The 23,481-nt window shown below is 28.1% G+C and overlaps 1 protein-coding gene across 2 annotated transcripts; it reads left to right on the top strand.

Annotated features, from left to right (window-relative positions):
* The first annotated feature begins 6,760 nt into the window (after nt 1-6,760).
* Nucleotides 6,761-19,844, top strand: LOC105846111 (metabotropic glutamate receptor 8). Of its 2 annotated transcripts, XM_065793904.1 has the most exons (3): nt 6,761-6,902; nt 17,035-18,766; nt 19,328-19,844. In XM_065793904.1, exons 2-3 carry the CDS (start codon nt 17,095-17,097, stop codon nt 19,660-19,662), a joined length of 2,007 nt encoding a protein of 668 aa, XP_065649976.1. In that variant the 5' UTR covers nt 6,761-6,902; nt 17,035-17,094; the 3' UTR covers nt 19,663-19,844. The 2 variants fall into 2 exon arrangements, with proteins under 2 accessions (XP_065649976.1, XP_065649975.1); XM_065793903.1 differs by having other exon boundaries at nt 17,035-19,844.
* The last annotated feature ends 3,637 nt before the right edge of the window (nt 19,845-23,481 follow it).

The following is a 23,481-nucleotide window of genomic DNA, read 5'->3' as shown; positions in this document are numbered from 1 at the left end:
TATTTTCTTTAACTAATTTTTATCAACAACAAAAAAATTATTAAACAAATTGTTTCTTTAACAAAAAATCTATTAGTTTACACAATTGCGGTTAAATGCTTTTACTTACGACTTATACGACTTTATTTCTTCTGGATCAAAAGCAGATATATTGTTGTTATAATCTGGAAAGCCTTCGTAGGTACCATTACTTGGATTATAAACAATACCTGATTTGATTTTATATGCATGGGATCAAAGATCAACGCTTTATATGTAACATTAAACTGATCCCTTTTGTTTTACGAACGAAAAAAAATCCTAAAAATACCAGGTGAACTGTTAATCAATCTATCAAATTAATAGACGATAACCAATTTGCTAAAGACTATTAATAGACAAGACGATAACCAATTTGCTAGAGACAATAATCTATTAATAGACAATTAATAGACGATAACCAATTTGCTAGAGACAATAATCTATTAATAGACAATTAATAGACGATAACCAATTTGCTAGAGACAATAATCTATTAATAGACAATTAATAGACGATAACCAATTTGCTAGAGACAATAATCTATTAATAGACAATTAATAGACGATAACCAATTTGCTAGAGAACTAATACAAGGCTAAGCAAACATTGTTTGCTTAACAAAAGTATGCGCATGAAGTGAATAAAAATGAAGCGATAAAGCAAATTTCTTCACTTCTGAATATCTGTGACCTCTAGGATTTTTGCATTTATTCACTAGTTTATATTTAAATAAGTCACAAACAAGTCCAGAAAAGTTATTATCAAGCTGCATCAGCTGATAAAAGTTTGTCATTCTCAAGTTTTCTAATAATTTCTGTAATTGCATACATTTTAAATTCTATCCTTCTTAACTTATGCTTGTTGGCAGAAGATGGGAAAGAAAGAGACTTCTTTTTTTTATTGACAGTTTCGATTGTCTCAGTTATGTTACTATAAAGATGTTTTCTTTTGACGGTTTTTTTACAATCCATTTTCTCCCAGGAAAATTAAAGATAGATGGTACAACATCAGACTTTAAACGAGGCTTATTCGCATTTTCATAATTATAATCTTTTTTATGAAACTAACTACACTGCATTTATAACTATATTTTGTTGGAATAAATAAAGCTCGTTTTGTTGCCACAACCCATTTTTGACAAAGATCGTCATTTTTTAAAGGGAATTTATGAAAGAATATTCCAATACCTTTAGTAAATTGGTTTGTACAACCATAAGCAGAACAGGAAATTACCATTTCTTGAATAACAAAAGTGAAATTAAAAAAATCTAAAATCTTAAAAAAAATTTTTAAATCCTTTGAGTTTTTTGCCAGTATTTAGTATGGCCGAATTTGCCTCACAACCATGGCTTGAGTTAGATATCTATGTAATATATATCAGTGTGTCATACCCACTTTTATGTACACTCACTTATAGCACTCTTATACGTAAAAGAGTTTTTCTATTTTGTTTGCAAATACAAAATATCATATAATATATATATATATATATATATATATATATATATATATATATATATATATATATACATATATACATATTATATTTTATAATATAATGTATATTATTTTATAAAATTAATATGCATATATATGTATATATATATATATATAATATATATATATATATATATATATATATATATATATATATATATATATACATATTATATTTTATAATATAATGTATATTATATTATAAAATTAATATGCATATATATGTATATATATATATATATATATATATATATATATATATATACATATTATATTTTATAATATAATGTATATTATATTATAAAATTAATATGCATATATATGTATATATATATATATATATATATATATATATATATATATATATATATATATATATATATATATATATATATATATATATATATATATATATACATATTATATTTTATAATATAATGTATATTATTTTCTAAAATTAATATGCATATATATATATATATATATATATATATATGTATATATATATATATATATATATATACATATATATATATATATATATATATATATATATATATATATATATATATATATATATATATATATATATATATATATATATATATATATATATATATATATATATATATATATATGTTACTCATATTTGAGAATAATAGTTTAAATTTTTTGGTGAAAAAAAATTTAACAAACATAAAAAAAAAATTATTATAAACAAAATACCTATGTAGCCAATATATATACATATGTATATACAGCGGTTGCCAAAAATTAAAGATCACTCTTTTTTTTCAAAATTTATTTTTAACCTAAGTATAATTTTATTTTGGAAAAAGGTATCAAAAAAAGAACAACATTTCTCGTTCTGGCATTGAATTCATTAAAGTTTTGATTACTTCATCAGGCACATTTTTCAAATGATGAAATAGAAGATTTCAAATCTTTTAAATTGTAAAGTTGTTCTTTACCAAGCTTGTGATCAAGCCGTCACCATAAATTCTCTATTGGATTCAAGTCTGGACTATTGGCAGGCCATGGAAGCACTTGAATTTTATTAGAATTGAACCAATCGCTAACAACATGCGCTTTATGACACGGCGCATTATCTTGCTGGAAAATAAATCCATCTTGCAACTGCCATAAATCAATGCTAGGAATAAGCGAGTTTTCCAAAATTTCGATGTACCTTTCTTTGTTGAGTCTACCATTGAATAAATGAAAAACGCCAACTCCACAGGCACTCATACAGGCCCAAATGCCTATTGAACCACTGCCTTGTTTTGTTCGTTTCAAAATGCATGATTCATCGAACCTTTCGCTTGGAAGTCTACGCAACATTACGCGACCTTTTCTCTTGTCTACCTCAACGTTCATTTCATCACTAAAGACCACACGGCTCCAATGATCTGTTGACCAATTTTTATGTAGTTTGCACCACTCTTTCCTGGCAAATTTTAGTTTTTTATTTAAGCGTGGTTTTTTTGCAGCAGCACGCCATAAATAATTTAAATTGTGGAGGACCCTTCGCACAGTTCTAGGGCTTGCTTTCAGACCATTTGACAGTGTCCATTTCGTAGACAAGTCTGTAGATGATGCTTGTCTGTTTTCTTTCATTAATCTCACTAACGAGCGAACATCACGGTCATTTGAAATTTTATTGCGTCCAGTCCTATGACGACCATTAACTGACCGGGTCTCTTTGTATCGTTGAATTATGTTAATAATGCAAGAGTGAGACCTTCCGATCTTTTCTGCTATTTGTCTGATGATATAGCCTTCTTCTTTTAATACAAGAGCCGCGTATCTGTCTTTATTTTTTATCTTTGCACGCATTTTTGGAATATTTTTATATCCTTATTGCAGTTCAAAAAATAAATGTTTATTTGATATCGAAACTCAGGTTTCGACATTTTATTTTATAGCCAACGTAATAGGCAATTAAGACAGTTAAAAAAAATAATGGATTATTATTTTTAATAAGTGCAAATTAAAGATTTGAAAGTGGTAGTTAAATTTTGTCCAATTTATTTAAAGAAGATTAATAAGTACTCATCAGTTTTTTAATAAGTTAAGCGCTATTTAATTAGAATTAGATTAAACAAATTATACCACTTTAATCCGTATGTTTTAATTAACAAGATATTAAAAAAAAAAAAATTTAATATGTCAATTAGAATCTTCTTAATTTTAATTTAAAGATTAAGAAACCAACTAAAAAGTGTGTGGTCTTTAATTTTTGGTCACCGCTGTATATTAGCTAAATATGTATTTTGTTATGTTTTTTTTATGTTTGTTGAATTTTTTTTTACCAAAAAATTTAAACTATTTTTCTCAAATATGAGTAACATAGATGCAGGCGTAGTTACAAGAGTTTGAGTTGAAAACTAAATTTTTTTATAATCAATGATTATTAATACTTTATTCAGTTGTAACAGATTATAAAAGTTGTAATTGATTATAAAAACTTGAAGAAAACGACTGTATATATATAAATATAAATATATATCTATATATATATATATATATATATATATATATATATATATATATATATATATATATATATTTGCTATTTATGTATTTTGTTTATAATTAATTTTTTTATGTCTATAAACTTTTTTTTAAATATACTGAAAAAGTTTAACTACTGTTCCCAATTATGAGTAGCAAAGATGCAAGTATATTTACAAGGAAATTATTATAACCTAATATGAAGTAAGTTTGAGTTGAAAACATTTTATAAAAAAAATTTTATAAATTTTTTAATGAAATTAAAAAGCTATTTCTATTAAATTATTTCTACTCCAGCAAGTAATTGCTCTACATCATTAAAACAAGACTTTCTAGTAGAAATAACTTTTTCTCTTCAGGATCTTTTTAGTGTAATTTGTTCATAATAATATTTAGCAATGATTATTTTAGCTTAATGGGAAAACTTTATTCAGTAGTAACAATCATTGGTAATAAATTAGTTATGAAAATGACTGTACGTAAAAAATACAAAAATATTTATTTCATCTAATAAAGAATGGCAAAAATAAATAATGACAAACCTAAATCTTAACTAAAGAACTAAAGAGATGTAAGATGTATTTTCAAAGATTCAAAGTATTCAAGTTCCAAACTTCAAGAGTCAGGTTGTTTTATTAAATTTAGCTCACATGCTTTGTGTTCAAAATTGATGTTATATCTAATACTGTTAACTAAATACTTCAATATAAGCCTATATAAAAGATTGGAGTGTGCAATCTTTTTTATTTGTTTTTTAATATCAATTTTAAAATGAAAGGCGCAACATTCCACAATTGTTTGCACATAAGAGAAGCAAGTCCTGAACAGGTATGTTAAAATAAAATAAAATGAAAAATGTTGACTTTTCATTTTTCAAAAGATGTTATGGTATTTAGTTCAATGACTACAATAACAGTTTTCCATTAGTATTTTACTCTGTTCTAAATTTTCTTTATTTTTATAATAGGTTTTCAATATGCAGTATTTATGGAATTACCATGGCTAAAGTCTGAAACCAAAAAGTCTTTATCTGCAGTGGATATCCCAAGGAAAAAGCTTGAAGGTTCATTATTTTTTTTATAATAAATTAAATGATATAACAAAGGTCGATGAAAATGAAACAATTTTAAATAGTAAATAAAGTTTTATTGTTGGTATATTCTTGTTTTCATTAATGTATAAAGTTTTCCTAAAAAACTTAAAATGTGATTAAACTAAAAATATTCTATAATTTGTTAAGGACTGCCGATCTAAACATATTAGTGGGAATTCAGCTTCTGCTAATAATGTTTCAGATGAAATATGTCAAAATATGTTCTAGCATTGTTTAAGAAAGCTGGAACTTATGGAAAAAGGCCGTTTTAAAAAAAAACTATTGAATAAAGTATGTCGTTTATTTTGTTTCTTTTAATTACTTTGTGAATATTTACATTACTTATTTCTTCCTTTTTTTTTTTTTTACATTTTGATACATTTTTTAAATTAAATATTATTGATCAATTTTAACAGTTTTATATTCATAACAGCTTTATTTTGTAACATGTTTTTCTAATTTTATCACATGATCAAATGATAACAATGTTTAAAAGATTGTTTAATAAACTAAACGTAACGTTTAGAATTTACCCTGAGTATAAGTGTGTATTTATTTAACACCTTTTTTAGGAGCTTGCGAAATGCACGAAGATTTCCATGGTATTTTACTTTTTAGAAACATCAGTGTCACATACAACAAAATTCGATTTGGTCGATAAGTTGATAGGCTATCATTTGAAGAGAGCTCTTAATAGAATAGCGTAAAAATTATTATGTTTTTGTATGTTTGCATTGTAAATAAACATAAAATATTTAAATTTTCAGTTATTTGTCCGGATCTAGGCTGTTACGTCTAAGTTTTCATTTGTATTTACTTAAATAACTTATACGTAAAAAAAGGTTTCTAGGACCAACGTTGAAAACCATAAAATGTTTCATTTAGACTTGATAAAAACAAATAAGTAACGTTCAAAAAACGTTTTTAGATAAACGCCCGGTCACCACTTCATATGGACGTTCAAAAAACTAATTAAAAACGTTTATCGTGAGACCTTTAAAAAACGTTCATAAAACGTTTTTAAAAAACATCCGTTTTATATGGACGTTTAAAAAACCAATAAAAAACGTTTTTACGGGACCATTAAAAAACATTCGCAAAACGTTCTTGTGCCCACTGGGCTGCATTTAAAAATATTGAAAAACTGAACTTTGGAGGAAGTGGAGCTTATTGATGTATTCCACAATGCAAAATTTATATTTAAGAAGTATAAATACTGTCAGCTGATAAATATCGTTCAGATTTAAATCTTTCTCCTCTTTCTAAAGTTTTTTTTATGTCTATATATTTTTGCATTTTTTCCCCCTGTGGTTCCCTATATCATTAATAGTGAACTTTTCCAAGTATTTTAAACTTTTCCCCCATATTAAAGTTTCATATATAGATTTAAATTAGCTAAAAAGTTGATATTTCTTTTATTTTCTAAAATAATCGGTAAATCATTTTGTAAATCTTCCATAGCTTTATACCCTTGTGAATTCATATCTTAAACTACATTTTTTCATTGTTCAAGTATATTACATTATTTTCTAACATTACGTCATTGGAAAGCAGATTGCGTCTATGATTTCTTGACGCGTTTATTATTTTCTTTTTGTTCTCATAATTGTTAGTTTAAATTTATTTTGAACACAAATTTTAATGTAAGTTTGTTGTTCTAAATTTTTGTTAAAACGTTTTTTTAAATTTTTGTTATTAAATGTATTATTAAATTTTTGGTAAAGTTTTGTTAAAAACTTTTCTAAATTTTTGGTGAATGAAATGGTGAATGAAAAAGGTATTTTAATATACAGAATTATCTACATTTTTACATTTAGTTTTAATTTACTATATTATATGCAATATTATGTTGTATTACATACTAATCAATAATAGTTTAAAATATCAAGGGTGGAGGCAGTTTTTTTTTAGTGTTTGAGGTATATTTCAGACAGGAGGCAAACTCCAAACATTTACATGTTTAAAATTGTCAAAGATGCTTTGCAAATGATTGCTATAATTGGAGCCTAGGAACAAAAGGCTAAAATTTTTTGACCAAACTAATTGTTAAGGTTTTTTTGTTCTCAATTTGTCAGATCATTAGTTATTTTGTCAAATATATAGAGTAAAGGTGCCAAATTTAGAATAGTAACGTAATGTGGAGTACTGATTTTTTTTTACAAATTGTTAGAGACATCTACATTCTAATAGCTGTAGCAACATTCTAATAGTTCTAATCATCTAAATTCTAATAGCTGTAGCAACATTCTTATAGTTCTAATCATTTACATACTGATAGCTCTAGTGGCTAAAATCATGCACGGTGGCATTTTAAGTTATTCGGTCACGTGACTCCAGCATGCAAATATCACCTTAAATATTGCATAGCGTATTATTTGGTGTTTTTTTACATCTATGCAATCAAGCTTTACTGTGATTTTTTGTAGTGCATTTTTGAATTTTATTATTTTAAGTAGATAAGCAGAAATGTTACCTTATTATGTTCATCTTTTTTTTGCCGTTAAACTACGTTTTATTAATTTAACGGCATTTAAGTTATAATTAAGCAGTACTCTAATATGAAATGCCATTATAGAAGCTAATGTGGAATATTCCAGATTCACAAACTACGATCAATATTGTTCTTCATATATTTTTTTCAGAAAAATGCCCAAGAAAAATATCAAAAATCATTTGCGGGACCAGGAAAATATGGAGCAAGCATTAAATGCCGTGATCAATAAAAACATGAGGTATTTATCAGCATCAAATAGATTTTTAGTTCAAAATACAATCTGGTTTTGCTATTGTAAGCAGAAAAAAAAAACTCGGACATATTAGGACAAAATCTGTTTAGACTTGAGAAGGAAGTAGTGAAACATCTTTTTATGGAGAAAATTATTTGAGGTTAACCAGAAAAAACATGAAGCACATTAGCGTGTTCTGAAAAAACTAAAGTTTAAAAATATCGATCTTCCCCACTGTTTTCTGGTGATGGACAGCCAATAAACCCTCAAAATTATGAGGGCTTATTGTTATTTTATTAAAATTATTCTCATAAAAAAAAAACAATATGTTTTTCTAACTTATTTATTTATATAAAGGAATACACAAAGCAAATTAATACAAATTTAATTGGAAAACAGTAACTAAGTATCTATATCAGTAAAAGTTTTTTTAAAATCAAAGTTGCGTTTCTGAAATCGGTAAAACAATTTCTGTGGTTTTCGATTACTTGCAACACATTTTGCTTTTTTCATCTTTTGTGAGGCACAATAAAAAATCTTGCAGCAATTTTACACCTCTCTCAGCAACATCATTAACAACTCTAACAAGTTCATTGCTTTAAGAAGAAGAAAGTCTTTGTTCTCCTCCCATGCACTGAAGTTTTAAGCCATTTAGTGCTCACACCAAGGGTTTCAAATAGAAGCCGAAAGTTTTGTCCAATCAATGACGGAACTCTTTTACATTTTGTCTCTGCAGGGAATTTTGGTGCAATCTTTTTCAGCTCACCACATAGCTATGTAGTGTGCTGAAAAAGGTTGCAATTCTACTCTCTAATCTTACAATCCTCCTCTCAAATCTTGCAATCCTATTCTCTCAATCTTACTCTCTAATCAAAACTTTAATCCAACCTATATAAATAGGATTGGAGTTTCTTAAAAGCATACTTTTTTTATTTTTCAGACAATTTTTTTCGAAAACAAAAAAAAAAACTACAATCTCCTCGGTTAAATACCAAAAATAATTTTTAAGTATTCTTGAGGCCTTTGTGATACTTAATTTTGTTGATAACTTTAAAAACCTGCAACTCATTGAAAAGTTTTAAGTCAATGAAAGGACCGTCAACCCCAACGAAGCATGCTAACTAATGCTTGACATACACAAGACCATTAAAAAAAATTATAAGCATTTTACAACGATCTTGTTTTACAATTTTTATCAATAAAATTTAAATTAAAAAAAACAAACAACTAATAACGACAGGTGCAAGTAGAAGACAGAAGTCATGTCATCAAGCCCCTATAGTAAGCGTAAAATATTTTTTACCAAGTTCTCATTATATAAATTTACAAATACTCGTTATATAAAACAAGTTAAAACATAATTACAACAAAAATACGACAAACTGCAAAAATCAAATAAATACATACAGCAAAAAATATTAGAAGATTTTTTTTTTCATTTAAAAATACAAAAATATGTTTGTGTCTGTTAATTCAAGTAAATACTGTTTAACTATATTTTTAAAACAGTTTATTGAAGTTATACTTTTCAAATTTTCATTATGAACTATGTTCCACAGACGAGGCCCTCTATATGAAATTGAGTAATCAGATGTTTCAAGAGTTGACTTAGAAAAATTAAAATTAAGGATAGTGCACCTCGTTAAGTATTTATGATTAATTTTTAGAAATCGGTTATTAAAGGATTTTGGAAGCATGTCATTTTGATATTTAAACATGAATAACAAGTTTTGGAACACGTTTAACTCATAGACATTAAGAGCTTTTATTTCCCGGAGTAACGGCTTGGAGTGGGCGTATTTATGCACATTACATGTAATTCTACTGGCTTGTTTTTGTTTAATATATACATTTTTTAATGCTGAAGGGCAAGCACTTGCCCAAGCAATATTACAATAGCTCATGTAGCTATGGATAAAAGAGTAATATAAGTCTATTAAACATTTTTTACTTAGTAGGTGTTTTGTTTTATGCATAATGCCTATAGTTTTAGAAATTTTGTTTTCAAATATCGTAATATGATTTTTCCAATAAGGATGTTCATCAAATATCATTGCTAAAATTTTAAGTGATGAAACTCTTTTTACTATATTGTTATTTATTATTAGCTGAGGAAGTTGCATAGGCAAGTCATTGGAATTAGATTGATGATGAAATAAAATGTACTTAGTTTTACTGATATTCAAAGAGAGTTTGTTTGATTTAAACCAGCCATTTCGGTTTTCCAGGTCACTATTTTCTTTTTGGTGATGACACCAATCTTTAAAAAAAATAAGTGTCATCAGCAAAAAGAACAAAATTAAGCATGTTTGAAGATAGGTAAATATCATTTACGTAAACCAGAAATAGTAAGGGTCCAAGAATAGAGCCTTGAGGAACTCCGCAGCTTATTGTTTCTAACTTTGTACACGTTGAATCATAAGACATTCCTTATTTTCTATTTTTAAGGTAACTTTGCAGCCATTTTAAGTTGCTATTTATTACTCCAAATGTTTCTAGTTTGTACAAAAGAATTTTATGATCAACAGTGTCAAAAACTTTTGACAAGTTGATAAACAAGCCGAGAGTATAACTTTTTTTAGCAAACCCATCCAGAGTTAGGCTGGCTAAATCAGTTACTGCATGGTGTGTTGAATGCCCTTTTCGGAAACCAAACTGTTTGCTGAATAAGATATTATGTTTTTCAAGATAACTATACAGTCTGTTATACATAATACGCTCACGCAACTTTGAAAAACAAGAAAGGATAGGTATAGGTCTGCTGTTAGATGGTATAGAATCGTCACCATTTTTGTATACAGGAACTACTCTTGCTATTTTCATTTGACAAGGAAAAATACCAGTTGTTATTGAAAGATTGAAGATAAACAAAAGAGGTAATTTAATAACATCAAAAACAGTTTTTAGAACATTAATATTATATATCTCTCAGCTTCATAGTAGTTTTCTCATTATAGCCCGTGGAATGTCTAAAGAGGTACATTTTAGCAGCATATATCATGACATCCATCTTGCATGATGCAAGGCCGCAGACTTGCGCCAATGTACACTTCTATCTGGAATTTCCCCAAGTAAAATTAATATAAGTTTTGTGCATTACTTGTAATCATCTCTTAGGAAGAAACCGTTATTCTTGAGCTGTTCTTTGAAAATAAAAATTGCAAAATCTTGCTGTAACTTCAGATTTCTGACTTTAACATCAAAGCTTATGAAGTTATCCTTGTCCAAGATAGAGTACCATTTTTTCTGGAGATTTTGGATAAGGGTTAGGGTTAACATTTTAGGCTGAAATTTGAAATTGCAGGTTTATAGGCTGCCCATCACCCCATCACCAGAAAGCAGCCGGAGAGATTACGCCTTAAAAAAACATTGCATTTCAACTTGAAGTGCGGAATAATCTTCCTCATCCAATATCAATTTTGCTTAAAATAGCTGGTAAACATTGGCAGAGATAATTTTTAAAACGTCATGCAGAAATAATAAGTTTTAGGAAGCCAACAAGTACATCACTGTCTAGGGTAATTGGATTTAAAAACAAAATGAAGATTAGTTTTTTAATCTGTTTGAAACATTAATGGACATTGACAACTTTTTACCTGAGCGTATTTTTAATGTGGATGAGACTAGACTTTGTGCCGTTCAGTCAATATGTCCCAAAGTTCTACCATTAAATGATAAATGTCAAATAGGCGTAATTACATCTGCCGAAGGAGGATCTCTTTTGACTGTATTTCTGTGCATGAGTGCATTTTTCTCCATCGTCAATAATTTTTTCTAGAAAGAATGTTTGTCCAGATTCAAAAACACCAGGATCTTTATTCTACTAACATCCCTCAAGGTGGATTCGGTTGGACATATTTACAGTATGGTTCTGTCACTTCACAGAAATAGTTCATTGCTTTAAAGAAAGGGTTTGAAAATGTTTACGGATGAATCTCTCACTTCACAGAAACTGTTTGCCCAACTGCAGGAAATCCCATTCTACTCATTTTAGACAGTCCCAATACCCTCACTAAAAGTTTAGATGTAGTTGTATTTGCTAGGGAGCAGTTTGTTACAGTTTTATGTTTACCGACTCATACGACACGCAAACTGCAACCTCTGGATAAATCTGTTATCGGAACATTAAAGCATTTCTAAAACGAAGAAATTTTTGGGCATACACTTTGACGTTAGTGAACTGTTCAAAAGAGAATACTTAAAAGTCCAGTCTGGAGAAAGAGCCATTTATGGATTCAAAACAACAGGCTTGTATCCAGTTAGTAGTGATATATAATTTGAGAGGAAGACTTTTTCTTTTTTCTTTTATTAGATAGATCCCTATTTATTATGCAGGCCCTTGAAAATAAAGATTTATTTTTGTAAAAATAATTGTTTCTTTTTTCATTTGTATCTGCAGCTCAACAAATCAATCAATAAAATAGATTTTTCAAAACACAAAAATTTAAAAGAAAGTCACATGTTCCGTTTCATTGTTTCTTATGTGGAGCTGAATGTTATAGATTTATATAATAACGAAACTGTCTATTCCACATTAAGTAACTAAAATATTTCACATTAGGTGATCAAAGGTGCAGAAATGAAGTAGGTAATTTTTTTTATAAAAGTAGTTACAGCAATCTTTTTTACAGCAACCTTTTTTTGCTTCAAATTACATTAAACAAGAAAATTTTTAAGAATTCTTAAATAGGGTACATTAAGTATGACGTGTTGATAAAACTATGGTTTAATGTTTTTGTTTATTTCTCATGATATTTTTATCAAAATAAAAATGGTGTTCCACAATCGAAACCTTTACTTTAAATAAGTAGAAAGTGGTGTTCCACAATCGGTACCTTGACTCTAATTTACTCTAAATTAGGTACTGAAAACTATTTTAAACAAAGGTAATTAAAATAAAGCTAAAACTTTTAAAAGCAAAATTAAATTCATTACGAATACAAAATAAGAATAAAAGAAAGGAAAAAAGGTTGTTTCTGCTGAAACAAATTAATTTAGATGAAAATCTACAATGGAGTATTGGTTTGATTTAAATTAAATCAGTTTAAATAGGTTTAATACAAAACGTAATTTAAAAAATCCAATTATAAATTATTTTTGATAACTTTATATTGTTCCACGATAAGATTCTTTGAGTTTTGTTAAACTACGTATTGCGCATCCCTCATGGTAAATTGTGTATGATCAATGCAATATTTCTAGCGACACGTTATGTTGGGTTGTGTCTAGCTTTGCAATTTCTGAAAAAAAATTTCTGAAAAGTTATCCAAATGTTTCATTTTGCTAAGAAAATTTTTTTTTCTTTTTAGTAAGAAATAAGAAATAAAGTTTTTTAGATAAACTAATATAAAATAATTAGTTTACACCTTGATTTAAACCCAAATGACATCCTTCGTCCGTCAGTCATCATACGGAAGTCTGGATGTCCCCCGGACAACGCGTGTCCACTAGGAAACTAAAACTAGCATTAACTTAAAACTAAGCTGGCTATTAGTGTTGATATACGATGTAAATACGATATAGTGTTGAAGTACGATGTGGCTTCCACCTCGAATGACCTTCCTATTGGTTGCCGAAACCAGAGATTTTATTTGGAGACTAAATATTTTTGAGACCGGCGCTCATTAAGAAGGTGGAAGCCGCCTTTAGAAGAACTTTTAGAGGCAAAATGATTTGGAGGCCGCTGTGGCCGCGAACATGGAGGCAAAATTTTTGCCTCTCGCCGGCGGAAGTAACAAAAAAGATTTTAAAGTTTGTTTTTAAATTAACGAGCAACTTAAATATTAAGTGCAAATATTGAAAATTGAACATCAAAGTTGCGTTTTATATGATTTATGACAAAACTTTTAAGAACTTAATTATGTTCATAACTTTGTGAGAAGTTTAAATTAAAATCAAATAAAACCAAATAAAATTGAAAAAAAAAAGTTTTATATTCAAAATGAATGTCAAAAATTCAATTTTTTAGTCTCAGATAAAAATTTTTTTTGTTTTAGCTTCAGACAAAAAATCATATGAAAACAAAACTGTATAATAAATAATTAAATTGTCAGTTTTTGATCAAAATTTGATATTTTGTCGTCCGTCCATCATTCTAAAACTTTCATTTTAAGCTCATAACATTAAGTTCTTAACTTTCTCCATTAGACGTTGTCAATAAAGTACGTACGCTAATAGGGGGGGAGGGGGAGGTCTTCAAAAAGCGTACGAAAGCGAATTGGGAGGGCTCAATTTAAAAGTACGTACATCGATTTTCTAATTTATCTCAATTAACCAGCTAATCAATAGAAAAGTCAAAATTCTTACTAAAGATCCTAGTTTGCCAGCATAAAAAGATATATGGTAAAGGGAGTAGAGGGTACAGTTTCCCTATATGCACACACATACATGGGCGCCCGCAGGATTTTTTGTTGTTCCAGATAGGACACTTTCACACGTTGTGCAAACTCCAAACTTAAGTATGTTTATCCCTATGCCAAATGAGAAGGCCTTGCAAAAAATTAGGATGGTGAAAGCCTGGGAAAAAAATAGCCCTAAATCGTTTTCTCCTTCCCCACTGCTCAAACGTATAACCATACAAATTTTCCGACCCCTCAAAATGAGGGTAGTAAAATGAGTAAATTTGGCCTCCTCATCTGGTATACGTATAAACATACTTAAGTTTGGAGTTTGCACAATGTGTGAAAGTGTCCTATCTGGAACATCAAAAAATCCTGCGGGCACCCATTGATTTGTTGATTTAATCAAAATGTACTATTACCTAGTTTTTTGTTTACTTCCTATATTAATTAGAATTATTTATAGCTAATTAAACTTTGGTTATTTATATATTACTTTTTTTTTGCCACCCCTTAGATACTGGCCCTGAGTAAGGCGTATTTCAGGTAACATATTTTAACAAGATTTGCTGCTTCTACCCCCTCCCCCAATTATGGGTAGCCTACCCGTGGCACTGGGTTTTAGGGTTTGTTTTCAATATTACTGATCTCACGTAAGATTCGTTTTTTACTGACTTTCTGAAGAGGACTGTCTAAAAAAACGCCCGCCTTAAGTATAATTTATTTTTATTAGAGTACAATATGACTTGACCGGAAATTATTAAAGAGTACAATATGACTTGGCCGGAAATCGAACTCCGATCCCCGACGTAGAAGTTTATATCATTAGTCTCTCGGCCAAGCACACACAATATCAACAGGGAATTTAACTTTATTAAAATTTACATTTGTATATATATTTGAAGACATTTTTTTAATTAGGATCCTGTGCCGCAAACAAAGGACTTTGGGGTTGTTTAAAGTATCTAAAGTACCTCCTTCACCTTTTATTTTCCATAAAATTTTTTATTGAAAAATAGAAAAAGGTAGGGGGGGGGAAGTATTTGAAAAAAACGTATGTACTTTTTAAGGGGGGTGGGGACTTAAAAGAACGCATGGCTACAGGGAGGAGGGGGTGTCAAATTTCAAAATTTTTGGCGTTCGTACTTTATGGACGACCCCTTAGATATTGCAAAATTATTGAAAAATAGGATATTCTTTATTATTCATTAAGAATTAATAAAAAAACAACTTGTTTTGATGTCGGCTTGAATTGAATTTTTCCAATAAAAACTTAAACAAAAAGTGAAACTTTTTTTATATAAGTTTTTGAAACAGCATTGAAAGTGAAAAACGCGCTTTAGTCAAGCCAAATAATATACTATGGAGTTTTTTTACTTATTTAAATTCTGGTGTTTCGTGAGATTTTTACTACTGAGTCTTTTCTTAAAAACAAATTTTAAATTCCCAGTAAAAAGCGACACCATTGCATTTTGTCAATACTATTGACTCAATGTCAAAAAACAACCTGATGACAAAAAAGATTTTTGTAGTTAGCTTGGAACAAAACACAATCTTTAAAATGATTAAAAGTTGACTCAATAATTGACTTGATGTCGATATTGTTGACTCAATAATTTATTTTTATTTGCAAATGGAATAAATGATATGCTGTAAATATTTTGATACTCGATTTACAAACCGTATCATATTGACAACTAGATACAATTATAAGTGCGTTAGATTTTAAATTAATCTTAATTGATAATTAAAACTATGCTGACGATATTTTTATTGTGATTTTATGCGACGTAGACTATTATACAACCCTTAATCAATTACAGAAGACGTCATTCACAACAAGTAATAAGAACGATATAAAAAAAAAAAAAAAAATCTCTTTTGAGTTCAAATTCTACAATAGACTTTGATAAAATTGACTAAAGGTCGATTAAGTTGAGTAAAAATCTTAAAACCCTTATATATTTTCACTCAATTTAACTTTTCAATCTTTAATTTTTGTTTGTTGATTTAATCAAAATGTACTATTACCTAGTTTTTTGTTTACTCTCTTAACGCTTTATCCAATTCATCGCATTATATTAATTAGAATTATTTATAGCTAATTAAACTTTGGTTATTTATTTTAATACTTTTTTTCTTCCTTTATTAACTCGATGCTTGTGATTTTTCTAAATACAGGGCCGGTCCTTGCTGACTCGGGGACCTGGTGCAAAATTAAGTGTGAAGCTCCAAAATCTAAATGTCATCTATACAACACATTACAAATATGATTGTATAGACATTTTGATATTTAGCAAGTATTTAAGACGGTCTCTAAACAATTAGAATCTGGGAATAAATTGTCACGTTCTCGGCCCTTCTCATTTTTTGTTTTGCTCCATTTATTTAAATGATATGATTTTAAATAATAGAAAATATTTTGAAAAGCCGCCATCAACAGTTTCCGTCTCCTTTAAAAGTCGACCTTTTGGCAGAATGTTACTTTGCAGCCGCGAGACATTTTCAACTCTGCTGGCTATGATTACAGTTGAACAAAAGTTTACCGTACTACTCTCATCTTTTTTTTAAAAATTTTCAAGATTGATTGACTAAGTATTCATATTTATACTTATTTTAAATAAACTTTTTGAAAAATATTTTTGCATATCTCATTAAACGATCACTTTTAAATTAATTTAGAAATTGACAGCTTAATAAAAAATAATAAATTAACGAAACACTTTGGTAGGTAATTATATATTAAAAACTTAATATCTTAGCAATTTCCGCATTGTTTGCAAACAAAAGCCGTACTTTTTGTTATGATGATAGTAAGTTTATATTTCTTATATTTTTTATTTAGTTCTGTAGCTTTTTAACCGTAGCTAATTAATGAGGAATATTTCAAACTGAAAATTTTCAAATGTTAGCAAACTTTAGAAAGATTTTTCATTTAAAACTGTTATTATCATTTATTACATCATCATTGGAGGAGTATGATGGATGCACTAAACAACGCATAGAATTAAGTGATGTAGAAAATGCGTCTGTTGTAATAGGTGGCTTGTTTCCAGTTCACGTTTTTGATCAAAAGTATAAAACATACGTATTAAATAAACCAGGACTTTTATGGGTTGAGGCGATGTTATTTGCGATTGACGAAATCAACAAAAGTAGCTTATTACATAAAAAAATTGGTTATCGTATTCAAGATAGCTGTAATAACATCGAAATCGCAATGAGGTCTACGCTAGAAATTACTCAAGGTTATGTACATAATGATACAGTAAATAGCGATGGTAAATGTTTATGCGAATCATTTATGAAAAGAGCTATAGCTTTAGTAGGCGATGCAGCATCTGATACTTCAGCTTATGTTGCCGCAATTTTATCATCTTCAAGAATTACTCAAATAAGCTATTCAGCAACATCGACTAATCTTAACACAGATACGTATCCTTCATTTTTACGAACTATCCTACCTGATAATTTTCAGGCCGAAGCAATTGCCGATTTAATTGTCTACAATAACTGGACTTACGTCAGTGTTATAGCTTGTGATGACGACTACGGTCGAGTTGGATTTAGCGAGTCATTACAAAAATTACAAAAAAGAGGAGTTTGCACTGCCGTAATAAAAGTTTTGGATATAAAAGGTGAAAATGACGCAAATAAAATGGAAGCCGTGATTAAAAAATTACTTTTGGAAAAAAAATCGAATGTCATTGTTCTTTGGTGTCAGCGACCTGAAGCTATTCGCTTCTTAAAAACCGCCGAAAAGCTATCTTTATACAATAAAACGTGGATTGCAACAGAAACCTATGGTTTCAGTAACGAGTTGTTTTCTATTAATCCGAATGTTGTCAGAGGAATGCTTGGAATAATTCCGCTTCAATTTAAATACGAGTCATTTGAATCTAGACTAAAATCTATGAATCCTAGCATGGTATACAAAAATCCATGGATTCAAGAATACTGGAAGGAAATAAACTGTGATAACAATAGCACGATCAACTGCCTTAGCCACAGTCTAAACGAATTACCAAAAAGTAAGTGTTTTGAAGTTATTAATGCTGTTCAGTCTATTGCTAGAGGATTGTATTCTTATATAGAGTCTGAAAATCCTTTAGCTTTTAAGCCTCAAAGACTTTTATCATATGTAAAAAATGTAAGTTTTATTGGTATCAACAATGTTTTTATATCTTATGATGAACAAGGAAATCCAAAAAATGCAGGTTATTCTATCACTAATTTAAAACAAGATGAAAACAAAAATCTATTCTGGGATGTTATTGCAGCTTGGAATTGTTCATCAAAAGAAATAAAATTAATTTCTGATAAAAAAATAATATATTCAAGGTTTACAGCAAATTCTCCTCGTTCATCGTGCACAGAAAATTGTAAACCAGGGTATTATGCCCTAAAGTTTGAAAGTTTATGCTGTTGGGAATGCGTACGATGTCCAAATGACAGTATACAGCCAAATTACGGTCAAGACTATTGTATTCGGTGCGGCGGTAACGAAATGCCGAATAAAGGCAAAATAAAGTGTATTACGCCCGAGCGAGTTTATATTATGGCAAATAGCAAACACGGTATTTTATTAATTTTATTTTCTTCCGTTGGATTTCTTTTAGTTATTTTTATTATTGGTACTTTTTACAAATATAGAGAAACTCCAATTGTAAAAGCTTCAAACATAAATTTATCTTTGATGCAACTTATAAGTGCTCTTTTTATACTTATGCTGCCATCTTTTTGTATTCAAAGAGATACTACTATTTACATATGTGGTGGTCAATTGATATATTTTGCGTGTTTTAATTCAATGGCAGTCTCTGTAACTTTTGTTAAGGCTGACTGTCTATTGAAAATATTTAAAAATAGTAAAAAGAGCCGTTCAGCGGGTCATTTAACAGGCCAACCAACGCCAATAGAATATTCGCATTGCTGTTTTATCATAAAGGAATTTACGCCAGTTGCAGTTTTAAGTTTGTCCATTATAGTACTGTGTATAGTTTTTCTTTTTTCTTTTCCAATTGAAGTTAGCAGCTATATTACTATGCGAAAAGATGCTACTATAAAGATGGCATATTACTGTTATGGTTACTATAATTTTATTTTATTTTCAACAATAGCCTATATTTCACTTATAGCATTTATCTGCGGAGTGTATGCATTTAAAGCACGAAATTTGCCAGAAACGCACAACGAATCGCAATTAACATGTTTAGCAATGTTTTTATATTTTCTATCATGGTTGATATTTGTTCCTACCTATTTTAGTACAAGTGATCAACAACAAAAACTGGTAGTTTGGTGTTTTATGTCTAATACATCTACAATATGTTTTTTTTTTGTTATGTATGCACCGAAATTGTACATAATTCTATTTCGACCAGAAGAAAATACAGCAGCTCTTTTCAGAGCAAAAATTACAGAATTTGTTTTCACAAATTCAACAGTTGAGTTAAAAACCTATAAAATTTAAAAACAAGTAACATTAACATATGTTAAACATTGTATTCGCGCCCAAAATTAAGTCAAAAATAATTTGAAATATTTAGCTATTTTTATTTTTGAATATTATTTAATAAAAGATGTGTTATAAGTGTGAAATTTCATGTATAAATTTAGAATATTTTACGTTAAATCTATTTTTAGTTTTGTAAATATTGTTTTTAAAACATTTTATTTTTCTTTAAAATATTAAAAAAAAATAGTATTAGTAATATGTCATAGCAATAAAAATATTTTGTTGTTCTGCATAATGTTTTGTTGTTCTGCAAAATTAAAAAAAAAAAAAAAAAAAAAATTGTCCTGAAGTAATTTTTTAATACGCTGAGTCCTCACGATCTCTTAATCAATTGCTAGTCAAACATAGCATCTAACGTTAACTAAAAGTTACTATAACCCAAATAATACCACAAGACCCCATATGAAAATTGCTCGGATTTAGGACTGAGATTCAGATGATTTGGATCCTTATAGATAAATAAATCAAAGCCAAGAAGCTCTTGGTTATTCGGTATGAAGAAAAATTTAAAAAAGCGCCATTTAACTCCTCAACTACTTTGTTTTTAATTTTTTAACAGCAATAAATATACATTAATTGATTTTAAATATGAAAGTATCAAAGCTTTCTACCATATATATATATATATATATATATATATTGGAGAAAGTTTTGATACCTTGTGTTTTCATAATAGCATTATGACAACCATTCTTTTTGATTATATATATAAACTATAGTTGCCGGAACGTCGGTATTATGTCATACATATTTATTTTAAGTAGCCAAGAATGTTATTGTATATGGTTTTTTTTACTCAAAATTCACATTTTTCTTAAATAACTAAAGTTTGTTTCTTTAAACTTTACAATTATCACACCCTAAATGAAGTGAGTCTGAAACATAAAAATGTCCCAAAGTTGTGGCATACCACTCTGGAACCGTGCTGACAAACTATTAGATAATAACATCAAAAAGAAGAACTTTCAGATTCCTAGAAAAATTAAGACTTTTGTAAATGAAATAAAAGTTTAGTTTTATGCTCATTAGAATAAAATTACCACAAACCGGATCAACAGGTCACTCTTCACAAAAAGCTGAATAAATTTTTCTAAATTAAGAGTTTGCAATTTTTTTTCTGGAATATAATTGTTAATAAAAACACTTCTGCAGTGTAAAAAATACTTTAAAAAAAGTTTCATATTTCAATTGAAAATAAGATTTTGTTTTCTTAAAATGTGCCCGCATTTTTAGGAAAATTAATTTCTAAAAGCGGACAGTTGCAAATTATATGAAAAAATATTAGTAAATTGATAAATTCAAACTTTTTTTACAATGTTGAAATATATACATAATATCAATGCAAACAGAAAAAACTAGAGAACTATAGACATAATATCAATACAAACAGAAAAAACTAGAGAAAAAAAAAACTTGAGCAAAAATAAAAATTTATAGACTAGGTTTTGCAAGTTTTCGTACATAAGAATTATTCGTCTTTTATAGACATTTTGAGACAAGGCATACAGAGCCACAAAAAAAAAACATTATTTTTCAAAAAATTAAATTTTTTTTTTCCATCTCTAGCTTTTCTTTTTTAAAAATCTTTGGACACTTTTTGCATACCTGTACTTTTTTTTGGCTTTCTTGGCAGGATTTTTTTTTTAATTTGCTGCAATTTCAACATTGCATATTAATAATTTTGCGTCTTCGTCTCTAAACCGGTCGTCTGTAAAAGCTTGACCATTCACTGTTATAACGTTTTTAACTTTTTTTTGCAAGGTATTTGCACATTTTGAAAACAAAATTGCTTCAAGAGAGCTTTTCCTAGAATGTGGTCAATCCTTTTTGAGAAGTTAAATTTAGGGTGGAATGTAAAAAGCGAACTTGAAATTTAAAGTCATACATCTAGTTTGAAATTTTACTTGAGCAAATGCAAAGAGCAAACTTGAACTCGAGCTATACTTGAAAACCAGCCGTTTTCAAGTTAAACTTGAAAAGTCAACTTGTCAAAGCGAAAATCTTTTCCGAATGTAAGAAGCGAACTTAAAATTTCATGTTATACTTCAAATCTAAAGCCTCACTAAAGTGTAATGCAAGAAACAAACTCGAAATAAGTTCGTTCTTGGAAAATCAGATTCAACTCGTTTTTGACGTTCGGTAAAACCAGCCTTGAAAGCAAACTTGAAATAAAAAAACCAATCGCCATTATCATTTTGTAAATATGTGGTTAAAAGTCATATAGAATTTTTGTCAATTTACTTATTTCATGAGTAAATTTCTAATGAATCATTTTTTTTATGCTATACAAATACATTTCACCAGTACAACAACTGTCAATTGTATTTCGGTTTTATGCTACTGGTTCATTTCAGGTGAGAAAGTATTTATATTATAATTATATTATTATAATATAGTTATACCAAATTAAATATATATATATATATATATATATATATATATATATATATATATATATATATATATATATATATATATATATATATATATATATATATATATATATATATATGTAAATCAGCTACTGCTTATAGAGCATATTTATCAGCTACTGCTTATAGAGCATAAATATCAGCTATTGCTTCTTTTTATGAAATTGAAGTTTTACTTACATATAAACAGTATTTTTAAATTTTTTTATTTTTTACGAACTTTGACAACTTTCAGGATTAGAAAAAAAGATGGAGCAAATCATAAAAAATGTTCTGAGGGAGAAAATGCAGAATTGTATTGAAATAGAAAAGTATATTCTTTTTTGAAGTGCCAAGTAATTAAATTTTGTCTGCTTTCTCAGTGGACTAGATGTGCTTGAGGATCACGAGTTTTTACCCACTCAGTTATTAAACAGGTTTTAGAAGCTCATTAGCATGTCCATATTATAGGAGAAAACGCCCCATATTACCAGTGCTGGTGTGACAGTGGAATATTATTTTGGAAATTGTTTGGAATATCTCTTTACAAATAAAACCAAAAGTCTTATAGACATTATTGTATCTTGATTTGCTTCACAACATTGCTTTTCTACAAAATGATCTTTGGGTATACGTTGAAATGTAAAATTATAATGAGCAAAATAGTTTAAAAGCATCAATGATAGGTTTTGTAGGAGAAATTAAAATAGTTACTCGATTCTTTTTGTGAATATTTTACTTATCAAAAAAATAAAAACATAAATTATCAAAAAGTGTCAACGCAGAAAATCTTTTTTTATTAATAAAGTAAATGAAGAACTCAATCCGAAAAAAAAAAGGTATTATCTTGTGAAGTAAAAATAATATTCAAAAAATATAGAAATGCTCCAATAAAATAATCTTTAAAAGTGTGTTTAACAAAATAATAATATGTACATTAATGTGTATCATTGTCAATATTTTTCGAAATTTTTTATTTTAATGCTATAACATTTTTGTTATTTTTTTGGTTTCTCTGGTACTTCAAGTTTTCTGATAATATCAGAAGACCTTACTTTAAATATGAACTACAGTGGCTCATTTGGTCATTTGGTATATGATAATATTGATATGTAAAAAGCTAGAAAGAAAGTTAAATTTGTTTTGTATCAATAGTTGTATCCTAAAAATGTACCTATAAGAGTACACCTTTAAGTTTTTGAAACTTTAATAATTTAACTTCTAAAATTACACTAGCCCCATAAAATTTTAAAATAGAATTAAATGATTTTGTGTCAATATTTGCAAAATGTTGTCTCTTGTGAGGATATTAGAGTTTGATTAGGCCAGTTTCAACTGTATTTTTTTCCTCTTTTTTACTAAA

The sequence above is a fragment of the Hydra vulgaris genome, chromosome 03 (assembly GCF_038396675.1).
Source record: "Hydra vulgaris chromosome 03, alternate assembly HydraT2T_AEP".
In the NCBI taxonomy this organism is placed as follows: Eukaryota; Metazoa; Cnidaria; class Hydrozoa; order Anthoathecata; family Hydridae; genus Hydra; species Hydra vulgaris.
The sequence above is the reverse complement of the archived record's forward strand: the minus strand, read 5'-3'. Positions and strand labels throughout refer to the sequence as shown.

What these genes read in the sequence shown, in the direction of transcription:
- LOC105846111 (XM_065793903.1), top strand. Translation starts at nt 17,095, where the DNA reads ATGTTAGCAAACTTTAGAAAGATTTTTCATTTAAAACTGTTATTATCA.